The sequence below is a fragment of the Frieseomelitta varia genome, unplaced genomic scaffold (genome assembly GCF_011392965.1).
Source record: "Frieseomelitta varia isolate USP_RPSP 00005682 unplaced genomic scaffold, Fvar_1.2 scaffold_682, whole genome shotgun sequence".
In the NCBI taxonomy this organism is placed as follows: domain Eukaryota; kingdom Metazoa; phylum Arthropoda; class Insecta; order Hymenoptera; family Apidae; genus Frieseomelitta; species Frieseomelitta varia.
Window position 1 is genome coordinate 271,194 of NW_025110459.1, and position 16,318 is coordinate 287,511.

Sequence of the window (16,318 nt, forward strand, 5' to 3'; positions counted from 1 at the left end):
GGATGTTTACTAGTGTTAAAGCTTTAATTTTATTCCTAAAGAGTTCAGAAATTCGATTTTTAGACCGAACTATTTGATTTTTCAGTTTCCCTATAGAGAATGATGGCTATAAAATTTCAACTGCATATGAATGGATTAAACTTTCATTTGCAAAAAATACTAATTAAAGGGATTAATTTGTATCAATATTCATAATAAGTACCTTCAACCTTCTTCTTTTGTACCATTCCTTTAGTACAAAGGTTATGCTTTTAATCTTTAATAACAATTTATTAACAATCTGTTTTCATCATATCGCTGTAATTCTAACTTGCACTAATAATTTTAAAAATGACTAATTTTAAAAATGACTAAACAGAGGAAATAATTAAATTCGAGAATTATATGATAAACAATTATATTATACAGTTGATTTATGCGTATGTTATATTTCATTTATAGAAGTGAATATATCTTCATTTCACAATATAGGTGGCAGCAAACCTAAAGTATACAGTGATTTCTTGTTTGATTTGTTAATTCGATTTATACAGATATGAACTCGTTTTTTAATGTATATAGATCATTTTTTTAATTAATTTTGCTGATTATAATCTTGTCTGCTGATTAAGTGCTGTTGGGCAATATGCACGAATCGATAAAGTTTGACATTAAAGAGGTTAAAACCGATCTTTTGCGCGCGATAAATGAATGCTCCCAACGTGGATTATTGCATACTACAAAATGGTGCGTATAATTTTCAATAGAAATTTAAATAAACTCTTGATTTCATGCGTATGAGAAATAAGGAATATATGCTTTTCTTTGTAGGCTAGCTGAATTGAGTTACTCTTTGAAAGACGTCAAGATAGACGTTCTCGATACTACTGCAGACTTGTATTTAGCGGATACAAGCGAAGAGGAAGATACATATATTTTAGCGAAAACTTATTTTGACTTGAAAGAATATGACAGAGCTGCATACTTCACAGAGGAATGCAAAACGCCAAAAGTTCGATTTTTATATTTATACTCTCGCTATTTATCAGGCGAAAAGAAAAAGATAGATGATATGACGGTGGTGCCTCCAGATCCATTAAAAAATGAAAGTTTGAGATTATTATGCTCTGACTTGAGGAAAGATCATATGGCAGACAAACTTGATGGTTTTAGTCTTTATCTTTTTGGCGTGACTTTAAAAAAATTACAGCTTACTAGGGAAGCGATGAATGTGTTGGTTGAGGCAACTCATAAGCAACCAATGCATTGGGGATCATGGTTAGAATTGGCTTCTTTAATCACTGACAGAGAAAAGCTTGAAAATCTCTGTTTACCTAATCATTGGATAAAGCATTTCTTTATGGCTCATATGTATTTAGAACTGCAGTTAATAGATGAAGGTTTAGCATTATACTGTAAGTTACAATCAATGGGGTTTGAAAAGAATGGTTATGTACTTGCTCAAACTGCAATGACTGTAAACTACAGAAGAGGCAAGTAAACTTATCAAAAATGTCAAACAAAAATTTTGTAGTTACTATGATATGTTATATAGTATATTAAGTTATAGTATTATTGTTTTAGATGTTGATAATGCTATAGAAACATTTAAGAAAATAATAAAAGCAGACCCTTATTGCTTAGATAATATGGATACATATTCTAATATTCTTTATGTAAAAGAAATGAAAGTTGAATTGGCATATTTAGCTCATAGAGCAACAGAAATTGATAAATACAGATTAGAAACATGTTGCATAGTAGGTAAGTTTTTTGCATCTTAAGATGAAAAAGCTGTAAATATACTATTGTGCTATTTAATTAAAGGGATATCTTTTAGGAAATTATTACAGTTTAAGGGGAGATCATCAAAAGGCATCAATGTATTTTCATAGAGCATTAAAATTAAATCCACAGTACCTTTCTGCTTGGACATTGCTTGGTCATGAGTTTATGGAAATGAGAAATACAAATGGTGCTATTCACAGCTACAGACAAGCTATTGGTATATGTTATATATACATATAAAATTGAACATATAGAATATAGAATATGAACATCTATTTGTCTAGCAATTTTTTTATATAGAAGTCAATAAGCGGGATTACAGAGCATGGTATGGTTTGGGTCAAACATATGAAATTCTGAAAATGCCATTTTACGCTCTTTACTATTACAAACAGGCTCAGTTATTAAGGCCTCATGATAGTAGAATGGTACAGGCATTAGGAGAAGCATATGAAAAACAAAATAAAATACAAGACGCATTAAAATGTTATTACAAAGCATGCAATGTTGGTGATATTGAAGGAATGGCATTGTTAAAATTAGCCACGTACGTATTAAAATGAGATCTATCATATAGTAAATTAAAATTTAAATATATATTTTAATGTACTGTAGGTTATATGAAAAATTAGGTGAACATGATCATGCAGCAGCAGCGTACACGGATTTTGTAATGGATGAATTTATAAATGCAGATAGAGCTGATTTGAGTCACGCGTACAAATATTTAACACAGTATCATTTAAAACGAGAACAATTGGATCATGCTAATCATTATGCACAAAAATGTTTGCAATTTGATGAAACAAAAGAAGAAGCCAAAGCATTACTAAGAACAATTGCACAAAAGAGAGGAAAATTTGAGCATTCGATGGTGGTAATTACAGAATATTTTACTTTATAATCAAGTAATATTAACAAATTTTTAATTTTTAATATTGTATCAATTATAGGTGGAAGATATGAATGAAACAGAAGTTATCGAACAAGGAGAAAGAGCAGATGTTACACCAGGAAGTCAATTATCGCCGATGAATTTGTCATTTATGCCTACACCGTAATATACTATTTAATTCTTTAAGTTGTCGGTTTATACATTGTACATATTTTTAATAAATGGTGAAATCATCTCTTTTACAATAAATTTTTTATTATGAAATTTTTGTACAAAATTAGACAAACATACTTTTTCTTACAGGTAATGTTTTTAAAATAATAAATCTTATTCTAAATATAATACTTATATAAGTAATCAATTAAAAATTTATATTATTAATATCATTTGAGGTAATATCATTGGAAGAATTAGCATATGTATTAGGTAGATCCATAAATTCAGGATACTGGTAATAAAGGTGTCGCATAGGTGAGGGCGCTGGTGGTATCGCCATTGATCTCGGACGGGAAGAAATCGGATTATTGTTTGAAGATGACCATAATTGCGAATCAAAATTGTAATTTGTTAACGATGGATTTTGTGGTAATTCAGGAAAACTAGGAGGAGAACGACTGCATCTTGGAGAACTATTTATGCGATCAGGTAAAGTCAACCGTTCTGTTATAATATTCACACTAGAGATTTCAGAAGCGCGTTTTTCGAAACGAGAATTAATCGAAAATGATGTTTTGAATATTGAAATTCGTTCGTCTATTATTTCTAAAACTCCATCTAGTGAGTTTTCATTGTCCGCCATATAATTTAATTCTTTGTCTGTATTTTCATCCTGTAGAGGAAATTGAATAACATGTTTATTTGGTTAGGTACGATAGAATGATAACAAAAAAAATGGAATAAAAAGATTGTAATTTTACCTCAGATTGGCGAATTGCCTTATTGATTAAATTTTTGTGAAATCGTGGTTTTTTAAACCGCTTTGCTTTAATTGGTAATGTTACATTATCGTCATCGCTAGAATCGGAGTTTCCTGTCTGCGTAGTTTTTTTATATTTAATATTTTTCCATTTTAACTTTCTTTCGAGTCTTCTTGAATATGATTTACATTTAGTCGAATCATTTTGTAGAAAATTGCATTTTTCCTCTCGTAGTTCGCTGTCATTTTTATGTTCGATATGACTTTCAGTTTTTTCTTTATCGAATACATTAACAGTGAATTCAGTTAATGCTTTCCTTTTTAGTCCTTTACTCTTGTCCTGTTTTAATCGAGATGTAATTGAAAAATCATTAAAGGAATGGTCGTTTCTCTTATCATGGAAGAAATTATTTTGTTTTGTTATTTCTTCTTTTGTCATAACGTCATTCGCATTGCTCCATTCTTCGTTAGAAGAATCAAAATCTTCCCTAGTTGTCGCCATTTCATTATTGTCACTGTTTTCGTTGAAATCATCAGAAGATATTTCTCCTCCATCTTTGAAAGTAGATGTAAAATTTGGAAGTTTTTTCAAAAATTCATTGTCTTTTTTTTCACAATAATCATTGTTTAAATTTATCTGTTCTGTCTCTGTCTTTTCGGTGCGACTCGAAAAGATTAAACCAAATATATACGAAAAAAAAAGATAGAACTGGAACACGATATGCTTGATATTCTCTAGCTTGATCATATTTCTTTTCCTTATTTTTCTTGCATATTTTCTTAACAATTTACAAAAAAATTGAAACCGATTACTTTTGATTACAGATCTCGTGAATTTTCGTACGTTCGATGTAGTTTTCTGTAAAATTGATAAAATTTACGTCACAATTTATATAATATATTAAAATTTTATTTATTTATTAAATATGCAAATCATGCTGCAAATTTTGTTATATTTTAAACACGCACGTTCACAATATGTAATGCTTATAATACGAAAAAATTCTTGTATATCGAACTGATGTTTTCGAGCACAAAACTAGAAAATATTGATCATTAAATTGTATACAGATATTAAAAATCTATTGTGTGATGAAATACAATTAGTGAATTTCACTGAAATTTTGCGCGAGATAATCTTGTTGAAAGCGAATAGTTCTTCAAGCTCCAAAGAAATTTATCGTTACGTAAATATTATTAAAATTCAGATAATTTAAAACATAATTGGTGTTGGTTTATCTATAAAGTAATGTCACGATGTAGCAGACGCTGTTACCATTCTGGTTTCAATAATAAATGTTTTAATTAACGACATTATTTCTATTTAATTTTTCAAGATAATATCACCGCATAGATATCTAACAAGTGTAAAATCATCTTTGACATTTAATTACTAATTGTCTCTAGCTCCTTTCGATTTATTTCTTTTCTTGCTTCTTTCAAATGATAGTACTTACGTGGCTGCGTCTGCTTGAATTTTTCTTTTTCTTCATGGTAGTCAACACTGTATGATATTGTGATGATTATAAACAACCAATAAAATATCAATTTAAATTTTTCGTCTAAATCGAAAGAGACTTGTCTACACTACACTTGAGAAATTCCAAATCGGAAGAGACTTGTCTACACCACGCTTAGGAAATTCCAACTCGGAAGAGACTTGTCTGCACCACGTGTAGGAAACTCCAATTCGAAAAACACTTGTCTACACCACGCTTGGAAAATTCTAAATGAAGCAGAATTGCTTATAAAATTGCTTATAAGGGAATGAAATACCAGGTATCCTGTTTTCTGATTGGTTGGGCAGTTAACGGACAAAATATTATTTACAAATCCAGGGATAATTGTCCCTTCCGAAATTTCAATAGTAACACTTTGCATTCACTTCTTCAGGTCAGTTTATTGCCATTCATCCGTGCCGTTTATTGTATCGTTTACTGTTAGACGTGACTAGACTAAACAATAACTACACTTTAAAATCACACAAATTAAAATATTATTTACAAATCCAGGGGTAATTGTCCCTTCCGAAATTTCAATAGTAATACTTTGCATTCACTTCTTCAGGTCAGTTTATTGCCATTCATCCGTGCCGTTTATTGTATCGTTTACTGACGTGACTAAACCAAACAATAACTACACTTTAAAATCACACAAATTAGAAATTTCTAGAATTTTTTTATAATAATTTGAAATTGTCATTTCTACTTTTTTTTATCAATAGGGTATGAATTTATTAATAATGCGTGAATATAATATAATATAATATAATTTATATTCAATTTTATATTTAATTTGGAATTTATAACCAACTCTATACATGGTTTCTTTGTCTTTTCGAAGACAATGCGGATTTTAGAAACGGGGATTAAGTCTGTCGTTAAAAGTTTATGACAGTTGCTAAGTTCAAAAGAAAATTTGAAAAAAATTTTAGTTAAGGGACATTAGTTAAGTATAGACATTAGTTAAGTATAGTAATTTGAGAGAAAAGGAAAGTACAGATTTAGCAAGGAAGTAAGCAAACATATAGGGTATCCATAAAGTTTCTTTACAATTTCAAAAATTAATTACAAAGGACACCCTGGACGACCTGTCTATGGATCTGTCTTTAAATACGCTTTCACAAAATTCCTTCTTTGTTTTTCAAACAGATTTATTACTAGGCACTATATTATTTTTGAATACAGCTTTACTATTAGTACTAGGCATTCTTCGAACTTATATTAAAATTTTCATCTATCTCAATAAAATCTCCATTAGGTACTTTTGCGAATGTGAAGCTCATATTGAATGTTTTCGGACTTTTCTAACGAACTCCTCTCGCAAGAACTTAGGTGGATTAAGACAGCCAATTTATGTTTATTAAATTTTTTAATCTTTTAAAAAATATTCTTTTGAGTATTACGTTATATTATAAGTTATATTAAAAATTATTCTAAAATAAATTATAATTCTTAGTTCTTAGAAAAGATTATAAATTCATATAAATGGCTTGGAAGTTTTGATCGATGGTTTATCATAAATTTGAAGGAACGCAGTGTAATAAATTTTGAAGGGTCGCAGTAAATCTTGTTTTCAGATTTTTTAACAATGGATTACCTGCTGTGAGATTTATATTTTCCAAATGTGACGAGCTTAATAGTTTATTAATAGTTATTTAATTTTAGAGATTTTTCAGTTTTATTCGACAATATTAAATTCTAACAAATGTGACAAAAAATTAAAAATTAGATCAGATTCTATTATAATAGTATATAATAGTATTATAATAGTATGTAGATTCTATTATAGATTCTATTATAATAATATTATAAAATAGGTTTGCGAATCTTAAAGTACTTAAAATTATTTTTCAGGACATTATTTGACTTTAGTCTGTTTACATTAGAGACGCAAAGGTAGAACTTTAACAATTACGGAATACTGTTATAGGATACGAAACTCACGCAAGCATATAAACACGCGAGAATGTACACACGCACGAATGTATATATACCTAGATGCATGCATGAATGTACGCAGGAATTGATAGTGTACAGATATACATATATGGATGCAACACGAAAATAGATACATATTCATTATTCTTGCTTCAAATAATTTAATTATTCTTGTCATTTTTTAAATATGATTGTTATACCTGTTAATGAAATTTTAATAAATGTTTTCGGTATTGAATTACTTGTAAAAAAATTGATTCTAAAACTTATTTTTTTGTACACAGAATATGAAAAAAACATATCTTTATTTTATTTCACTGTATTTTTGTTACAGGCTCTTTTAAACACAAGTAAATAGTAAGATACATAATATACAACGTTTGAAAATAAGGTTTCTAAGGTCGCGCGCAATTCAATACAGCATGGCGGCCATATTGACTATGTTCTCCCAACCCAGTACCAAGGATGTTTGTGCGTGCCTGGCACCACTGCTGTTACAGCGCGGTCGTTGTCGTTGTTAACGTCGTCGTTGTCGTTATTCTTACTATCGTTGTCAACGTTGTTCCTGTCGTTGAATTATAATTGCCGTTGACGTACGAAGATATCGAACAGTTTAAAACGTGATCGTAACACATTGATAGGATTAACGCTTTCTGTATGCGAGATGTCAAATCAAATATGTCTAAAATGGAACAGTTTTTTAAACAACATCGCAACGAGTTTCGAAAGTCTTTGGGAAGAGGAAGGTTTAGTAGATGTGACATTAGCAAGCGATGGACAGTGTCTTACTGCTCACAAAGTGATTCTCTCAGCAAGTAGTCCTTTCTTCAAAAAAGTTTTCCAGGTTAGTTTTCTATGTTCTCTACTTCACATTTGTGGTTACGTTGACGTTTTGACAGCGAATAGTTTGATTATTGAATAAAACTTTTCGTTGATTAATCAATAAGTACGAACAAATTCTTTAAACAGTAATCGTAGAGTAATTTTGGAGTTTAGTCCGTCTACTTTAAATAATGTCATATTTTGAATATGCTGTGGTTCTACTATCATGTAGTTCTACTATCATGTACTATCATGTAGTTTTATATGTTGCGACGCATGTCATAGTTTAACAGGAAATATAATTTTTTTAATCTTTCTTACATTATAGACCAACCCTTGTCAACATCCAGTTATAATACTTCAAGATGTGCACTTCAGTGAATTAGAAGCCTTACTTATATTTATATATAAAGGAGAAGTAAATATCGAGCAGAAAAATTTGCCAGCGCTTTTAAAAGCTGCGGAGACTTTGCAAATTCGTGGACTGTCTGGAGGAGATATATTTGCTAAGGAATCTTATAAAAGATTAGTAGAATTAGAACAGGCAGTAGAAGAAGGAACGGTTACTGCCAAAGAAGAAACTCCAAAAAAAAAACAAAAATTGAACAAACATCAGAATTCTATATTAGAATCAGCACTGACACCTAAAGCGTCACAAGTAGAAAGTACAGATGAATCCACAGCTAGTGAACAAAGTGGCAAAGATGCAGATTATTTATTGCAGAAAAATATGCAAAATCCAATATATCATCGTTTAGAAATGAAGGTTAGCATGCCAATAATATTTAAATCTTTGTAAAAGTGATTGATCAAATGTGTGAAATAAAGTTTAATGGATCATATTTCAGATAGAACCATTAGAAACTGTATTAGAAGAATCTCAGAAACAATCTACAACAGAAAAGGATCCGGCAGAAAGGTTAGATACAGGGCAGCTCGATGGAAATCAAGGTTAGTATTATATTAAAAATTAAAATATTGCTTTATAGATAATAATAGAAAATATCACCACATGCATGCTATTTTGAAAAAATATATATTTTATATATAATATATTGTGCATTTATGTATATTTTGATACTATATTTATATCTATATATTTTATACTTGCATTCTATTTAATATTTCACGATGAACTATTTGCTATGTGTAAGATACTTTTATAAATTAGAGAAAGAAAGCAGTACGTTTCATTCGTTACGTATTCGTAAATATTAGTATAAATTGATTCATTATGGTTAATACTGCAAAATGTATGTCAGGGTGTATGATTGAATTTATAATTTAATTGATAAAAATTTCGTATTGTGTATGTTCGGTAATTTCAATAAAATTAGGTGCATACTCGTTTTCGATGCTTTTTCAAATCGTTGAGTTAGCTTTAATCGTCACTTCTGCTTTATTATTCACATTGGTGTTATACGTATTTCTTTCATTTGTTTTTATTTCGTTCGATGTTACAAAGCATAGTGGAAATGGGAACACGTGTAGATAGCAAATAAATATGTACGTAAATAAAAGTACGATCGGAGAAACTAGAGGTCAAGGCGCAAATAACGTTAAACTATCTAGTTCAGCAGGTGATTAAACGATAGAAAGGAGAAACATATTATTGAATGGTTTGGTCTCTTAGTTTATTTATGTTGCTTGTTACGACTTGTCCTGGCTTCTAGTACTCGATAACGTGATCCAGACTTTGTTCTACGTTTACGCGTAAAACTATCTGTGCATGCGTGACGGAGAAGACAAGTGGAATGATACGCGATCGATTGTTTAACGCGACATTTAACGAACTTTGGTCGAATTTGCTTGATTGTTCGGTACGCTGCAATTCACGCGTCAGGGGGATCCGTGTCTAAAGCAGGCTGTGCTCTGATGTGTGTGGCAGGGTCTGGGAACAGCCCTGTTGAAGATATTTCCGGTTTATCTGGGTTATCCGGCCTAACTGGATTCTCGGACGTGAAGCCACTGCTATACGCGTATCAGCAACTACCTTACGCCGATCTTCTGCCAAGTCCGGAGATAATCTCAACGTGGGCATCCTCTCGACCGATGGATCATTTGGCCTGTGACCTTATGAAGATCCTTTTTACCACGGAGGAGAGGATTCTCTGTAACGTAAACGGCAAGATGGGAAAACAACAGTTCGATAGTAACAAAATACATTTGATAAGAGAAGTTCTGTTGCACTTCAGTGGTATTGCACCTAATAGCGTCGAATGGGAGGAAACGTGGAAAAATTGCGTAACTAAAATCGATACTAGCAATAGGGGTTTGAAGAGGTATCTATTCCAAAGGCGGTCGGTTTACACTCAATGACTAGGGCGTTTCAGGTCAGGGGTAAAACGGAAACGTTTTCACTGGCTAGAATGAAGTGTTTCTTTCGCTGATTCGTCGTCTCGATTATCTAAGATCATCTAGGATCGTCTTAGATCGCCTCGAAAGTTTTCATATCCTTTCTTTTTGAAGAAGGATACGAATAGGTGGAGCGAGAAAATTCAATGAAAAAAAGTAGAACGTGTTCAGACAAAGAGTAGAGGAACGGAAAACATTCTAGGCCAATGGTCCAACTATTTATACGCTTCACGTTTGCTTTCAATTCACGGGGCAAATGAGTAATTTTATATTAATTTTACAACTATTTTTCGTTTTGATAATGATCACGCAACGCGTGCTCCGAAGACTTGTTTCACCGCTGAAAAAGTTGATTGATCGTTCCATTATGTGATTCCCTTGATTTTCTTTTTCCTTGTACCTTGTCTCTCGTACCTTGTGCAATGCAACATTCCTTCTATTTGTCCGTTTACAATGTTCACGCAGATGTGCACTTTCGTCATAGACGATCTACGTAACACATACTAATAGTAAGCGCGTTGTGTCGTAAGGACTTGCGGAGATTTTTTACGCTCAAAAAAAAAAAAAAAAAAAAAAAAAAAAATACGAGTATACCATCACATGCATTACTGTACGCGCGTAGATGAAAACGTAGGTGTACGTTTACCGATGTACATGCTATATACGCGTGCAAACATAATTGCGCTTCGCATTATTGACAACATTAGAAAAAGACGACTACGTCAAAGCTCTTACGATGGGAGTAATAGTGTAAGATATATGCTTTTATGATATTTAAGGCGTTTAATATGCGGAGACCTCACGCGAACGATTCGCAGTTATCGGTGGCGCACTATTTTTTCCTATCGTTTATTTTTAATCAAACGAACAGACAAATCTGATTTTCGTATTTACTTGCCACCTTTCTGTTTTCCTCGTTTGATCTCGCAAAGGTACGAAACGCTTCGAGTTGACTGTTATTTAAATCTATGCGATTGTAGACAAAATACACACACATACACAGAAATGACTGGTTGCAAATAAACCTATTTTACATTTTTAATTGTCTCATCATTTCCCGATATATATATATATATATATATATATATATATATATATATATATATATATATATATATATATATATATTTCTTTTTTTTTTTGCGCGCGCGCGACAAAAGATATCGCAAACCGAGCCTGACTTTTGTGAAAAAAAATTGTACACGCGTGTGGTAAACTAATTTCGTTTTGTATTAGTTTCACTGGCACACGTATTTTTATAAAGTATCGCTTACTTTTTTGACAATTTTCCACAGAAATTTACATATTTATGGAATTTTTATCTTGGGATAATTGCGAGTGTAGGTATAATTAATTGCTCGTACAATCTTCACAATGGTTTCCGCAAAATTTTCGTCAAAATTAAAGTATTGCAATCGATACAAATGACAAAGCGATACACTGCTCTCAGCGTCACATCGTTACTCGTTTGAACCAATTTTCGCTAGTTATTATATGTTATACTTACGTACAACGTAACCAATTACCTTCGTCAATTACTATCGAAAATGATTCCAATTACACGTCTCCGCGTATTGAATTATCAAGTTGTTCAATTAACAACGTCACAGCTCTTGTCGATTCTAACAGAAGCAAACTACGTGCCAGTGATTACAATTACTATTTGCTATACATCCGTAAACCGTTTGCCTCGCGACAATCATCCGTCCCAGCGAAATGATTGACAAACTTTCGCGATTTGCAAGAACGGAGAATACTTGCGAAATCTCCGAGCGAGTAACAGTGGACGAATGGGCAAATTGGGCCGTTTGATCGGACAGACAATTACACGGCTGGTAATAAGCAGCGTAATAAATGATGATCAAACAAGCCTGGCGTCAAAGGCGCTGCGAGGCCACTTTCAGGAGAAATCCCGGAGTTCCGGTAACGCGGTATCAAAGAGCCCCGGGAATTTCATCTGAAGTTCCCTTTCTTCTTTTGCATCGGACCCGGGCTCGTTATCCCTACAAAGTGTAGCCTTGGCAGGGGCGTGAAAGGGAAGCCTGAAAAATCTGGCCCACCGCGCGCTCGCAGGGGGGGAAAGGCAAACTTTTACGCCGACGCGGTTTATAATTCCGTTGCCGCGTTAGCGAGAAACTCAATTAGCAGATTTTACTTTGTCGCGCGTCGGAGAATTGTAACCGGTGGGCGCCGGCGAAAATTTCCGCGGCAACATTGAGAAAAGAGAGAAAGAGAGAGAGAGAAAATAAATAAATAACTGCAACGCTGGCTATCAATGTGATCAAAAGGGATTACGCCCCTTGACTTTGTACATATGGCGTAAGAAAAACTTTTTCTAACCTTTTGGCGCTGGAACACCGAGAATTTTCTTTTTGTTCCAAAATTGTGACACTTTCTCTGGTTTTAAGTATATTTAAGTGAAATAGGCGAAACAAATGATACGTTTATTACATCTCAATAATTTCTATCCGATGATGTGACGACGAGTCTCAGAAAGAAAGCGACGATTTATTATATTCGGTCACTCGTTATGGTCCGCGATCAGTTGCCAGCGCAGATGCAGGGAATTTCTGGAGAAAAGGAATCCTTTGCGTGTGCGAAACTTTATCGGGACGTTTAACTTTTAATCCTTGAATATTACAAAGCAGTTACTCGCGAGACCGTGAGTAATTGCATTATTCTAACCTTACACGCTCGGGAATCGACGTTACAATTTGCGACATCAAGAATTTGTATTTGTACGTGTTTTAGAAAAAAAAGAAAAAAAGAAGAAAGACTATTTCTGATTCAAGGAGCTATCGATGCAATTGCTTGTGCATTATACATACATATTGTGAAACGAGAATAAATGAATTCTATATTCGGCACAAAATACACATTAACAAGTGTGCGATACTCTAGTTGCGCTATTCAAGTTTCAATAACCGCAGCGTTTGAGCGTTAAATGTACGAAGGCAAGACCCTGTCAACAAGTTGAAACAATCAAATCTCTATAAATATTCCAATCAATATCCCCCAACTATACTTCATCGAAATAAACATTCCCAATCCCGAAAACGAAGCCGAGAGCGAAGCCGTTGTTCCGTTGGAAATAACGATTCTCGCAAATCGTGCTGGAGATTCTGTGTACATATGTGCAACAACAGATCGTAAATTGCATCTAATTAATGGTGTCCAATATCGTGCGCCACGCATTAACAGTGAGAAAAGTGTGTATGTGTGTGTGTGTGCGCGCGAGAAAAAGAGAGAGAGAGAGAGAGAGAGAGAGGTAGACGAGGTAGAGAAACATTTTTCGTAGCACGTTGTGTGTATTTTAATCGTCGCATTGGAACCGAATCGATTAAAAGCGACGCAACGAAATTGCAGGCGAAAACTTGGGAGGACATTCGATTTTCGAAGCGATTGCCGACTGTGGAAGATAAGTATACAGTAGCGGAGCTGTATAGAAACGGAGGACCATAGGTTTACAAAGCGGCGGTAACCGTATTGTCGTTCTCGATCTCTAATTTGCTGTCCTCGCTTCTCGTTTCGAGACGATTTGACGGGATAGTTAGAGACGCGAGCACGCTTTTTCAGGACAAACGGCGATATGTAAAATACGACCGCAAACGCCAAATTTGTATCCGTCAATTTAGTTTTCTTTCGCGGATGTTCAACGAGGAATTTTTCGATTTAAAGAAGGGCACGTTTGTTGCACGACGTCTGAATCGTGCAACTCCAACGATTTTTATTTTTGCGATTGGAGGGACTGCTGCAACAAGGATAATAACTCCACTCTCGTGTAATTTCAGTTGATCAGCAAAGAAACAATTAATGTGATCGTGTTTTAAATCCACGGTTAAGAAATATTCGTATTAATAAACTTTTATTCGACTCTTCTCTGTTCAATTCAATTAACGCCAACTGAAACATCGAATTTAATAAATTAGGTTATGCACCTATCAAGATGTATGTGAAAAGCACAGCTGCCTCTATCTTCGTACAAATTATTGAGATTATATAAATTATAATACACATAGAATATACAAATTAGGTATATAAAATTATTATCGTCGTTTCTCGATTATTAAAATTAGTATCACTTTTATTGAGACAAAAACACGATCATCACATGTATTTATTGCTTCATTCCGAATTAATTGTATGTAACATGTTCAAATAGATAATTGTGTTATTATAGACTGACACTTTAACAAGTGTGAAATTTTGTAAAGTGCGATTCGTTGTTACAGACTGTACGCAAAGATTAATAAACTTCAGAGTTATTACGACAACGTTTATTTTATTCAACAGAACATTCCTCCGACGCTGTATCGCTTTTATTATTTACATATTGAATCGTCATCATCACGCCTGCGTTATTATTTTCGTTTATTATTTCGTTCTCGTAAAATATTCAACGACGGACAAAAGCAAGCACCGTTTACAATGACTTTTTTTGCAACAACGAAACAAGTGCCATTCATCAATTCTCTCGATTGCCTCTCGATATCGTTTTATAAAAAAGCTCCCGCTGAAAGCGATACGAATGAAACGCAGCAACGCGAGATAAATTTCACGTATTGCTCTTTTCTCCGAGCTGAGACCGATTGGAGAAAACTGACTCTTAATTAGTCCCCCATTGAAATGATCTTCTCGCGTTTGAATCGAAGTATTTGAAAATAATTCAAGCAAAGTCGTAGCTGTTTAAATGAAAAAAAAAAAAAAAAAAAAAAAAAAAGAAAAAAAAAAAAAAAAAAAGAAAAATCAAGTCGTACGATACAGTAACAATACAATGCGATGTGAAAAGAAGATAACAATTAAATTTCAAAGAATTTGCAAATGAAAAACAGAAATTCCGAGTGTCACAGAGAGTCCCATTCTGCTATTGCCCTTTCTATTCCACGAACCGTGAATGTACCACGCGTCCATTGACACAGTGAAGCATTTTTCGCCTGCCCGTGTACACTCTCAATAACACAGCCGAATTGAATGGATGTAACGCGAAAGTTCGAGCGAGCGGAAGAAAAGTAATCGCGGGTTGGTCGTTGTAGCCGTGAAATCCGAGAAATCCGCGAAAGAGAGAGAGAGAGAGAGAGAGAGAGAGCCAACTCGTCTCCCCCCCCCCTCCCTCCCTCCTCCTCTCCCCGTCGAAAGTGAAATACACAGTCGCGTTAAGTTTCGACTCCAAATTCCATTCATGTAGCAGACCTCGTTCGGTGAAACGGTGTGCCTCGGTGACCGAAGTAAGAAAATGGAGAGGAAAAAGTACGAGGGACAAGAGAGAATGGGTGGGTGGGTGGTTGGGTAGATCGTATACGCGAGCGAAACACGGCAAAGCAATTTCTGTACAACCACGTTTCCTCGTTTCCGCGAAAGGAATCTTCCGCCGGGGGACGCGGGAGAATTTACACGCGTGTGTGCGTGCCGTGTCTGTGTGTGAGAGAGAAAAAAAAAAGAAAAAAAAGAATGAACTCCACGGTGAATCGGCTGCGGGCACACCGCGAAGTTTCTGCCCCGAGTTTCTGCCTTATTGCGAATTATTCCACAGCCTTGTAAAGCTTATCGACGCTCTCCATGAAACCTGACGAGCTCGTGTACACGGAGAGAGAGCGCTATCGATTTCGCTGTCGTTAATGATAATTAAGGCCTGGCACGATGAGATTTCGCTAATGGAAGATAATATACCGTTCGCGGTATCATATTATTACTCAATTTTCCGTGTAAAAGGTACCCGCTCGTTTAACCGAAAATTTCCCTACGCCACACGTACGTACGCACCGAGGTGTGTAACCATTCTTCCTTATAGGCTAATGATCCTACTTGTCCTTCCTTTCTTCTCGTCCTTAGACACGCGTGTTACCTGTTACCAACCTGTTTAACCTCTCAGGAGTTGAACTCTGTTTCTTATGAACTTTCCATTTCTTTATAGTTGTACTAATACTGACGTTACGTTACTGAAATTTAGAGTATTCAATTTTACTTTATATTTTGTATGTTTACTCGCGTACATGACAGATATCGGTGAGAACATTTAACTGTATTAAAAACTTTTAAATCGTCTTAAATTTTTTCTTTTTTTTTCAATGAGGATATGATACCAATCAAATGTTAGGGTCCAAGTTATTCTCATTTGCTTATTTA

At 33.9% G+C, this 16,318-nt stretch overlaps 2 protein-coding genes across 4 annotated transcripts; both read left to right on the plus strand.

Moving 5' to 3' along the window:
- Nucleotides 1-444: 444 nt before the first annotated feature.
- LOC122535213 (cell division cycle protein 23 homolog) lies at nt 445-2,904 on the plus strand. Of its 2 annotated transcripts, none has more exons than XM_043666552.1 (7): nt 445-726; nt 811-1,472; nt 1,564-1,743; nt 1,820-1,984; nt 2,068-2,314; nt 2,383-2,641; nt 2,721-2,904. In XM_043666552.1, exons 1-7 carry the CDS (start codon nt 626-628, stop codon nt 2,826-2,828), a joined length of 1,722 nt encoding a protein of 573 aa, XP_043522487.1. In that variant the 5' UTR covers nt 445-625; the 3' UTR covers nt 2,829-2,904. The 2 variants fall into 2 exon arrangements, with proteins under 2 accessions (XP_043522487.1, XP_043522486.1); XM_043666551.1 differs by having other exon boundaries at nt 446-726; nt 2,383-2,644.
- Nucleotides 2,905-3,141: 237 nt separating this feature from the next.
- LOC122535211 (protein bric-a-brac 2-like) lies at nt 3,142-11,237 on the plus strand. Of its 2 annotated transcripts, none has more exons than XM_043666547.1 (5): nt 3,142-3,307; nt 7,353-7,862; nt 8,169-8,606; nt 8,689-8,791; nt 9,684-11,237. In XM_043666547.1, exons 2-5 carry the CDS (start codon nt 7,683-7,685, stop codon nt 10,157-10,159), a joined length of 1,197 nt encoding a protein of 398 aa, XP_043522482.1. In that variant the 5' UTR covers nt 3,142-3,307; nt 7,353-7,682; the 3' UTR covers nt 10,160-11,237. The 2 variants fall into 2 exon arrangements, with proteins under 2 accessions (XP_043522482.1, XP_043522483.1); XM_043666548.1 differs by having other exon boundaries at nt 3,143-3,307; nt 9,729-11,237.
- The last annotated feature ends 5,081 nt before the right edge of the window (nt 11,238-16,318 follow it).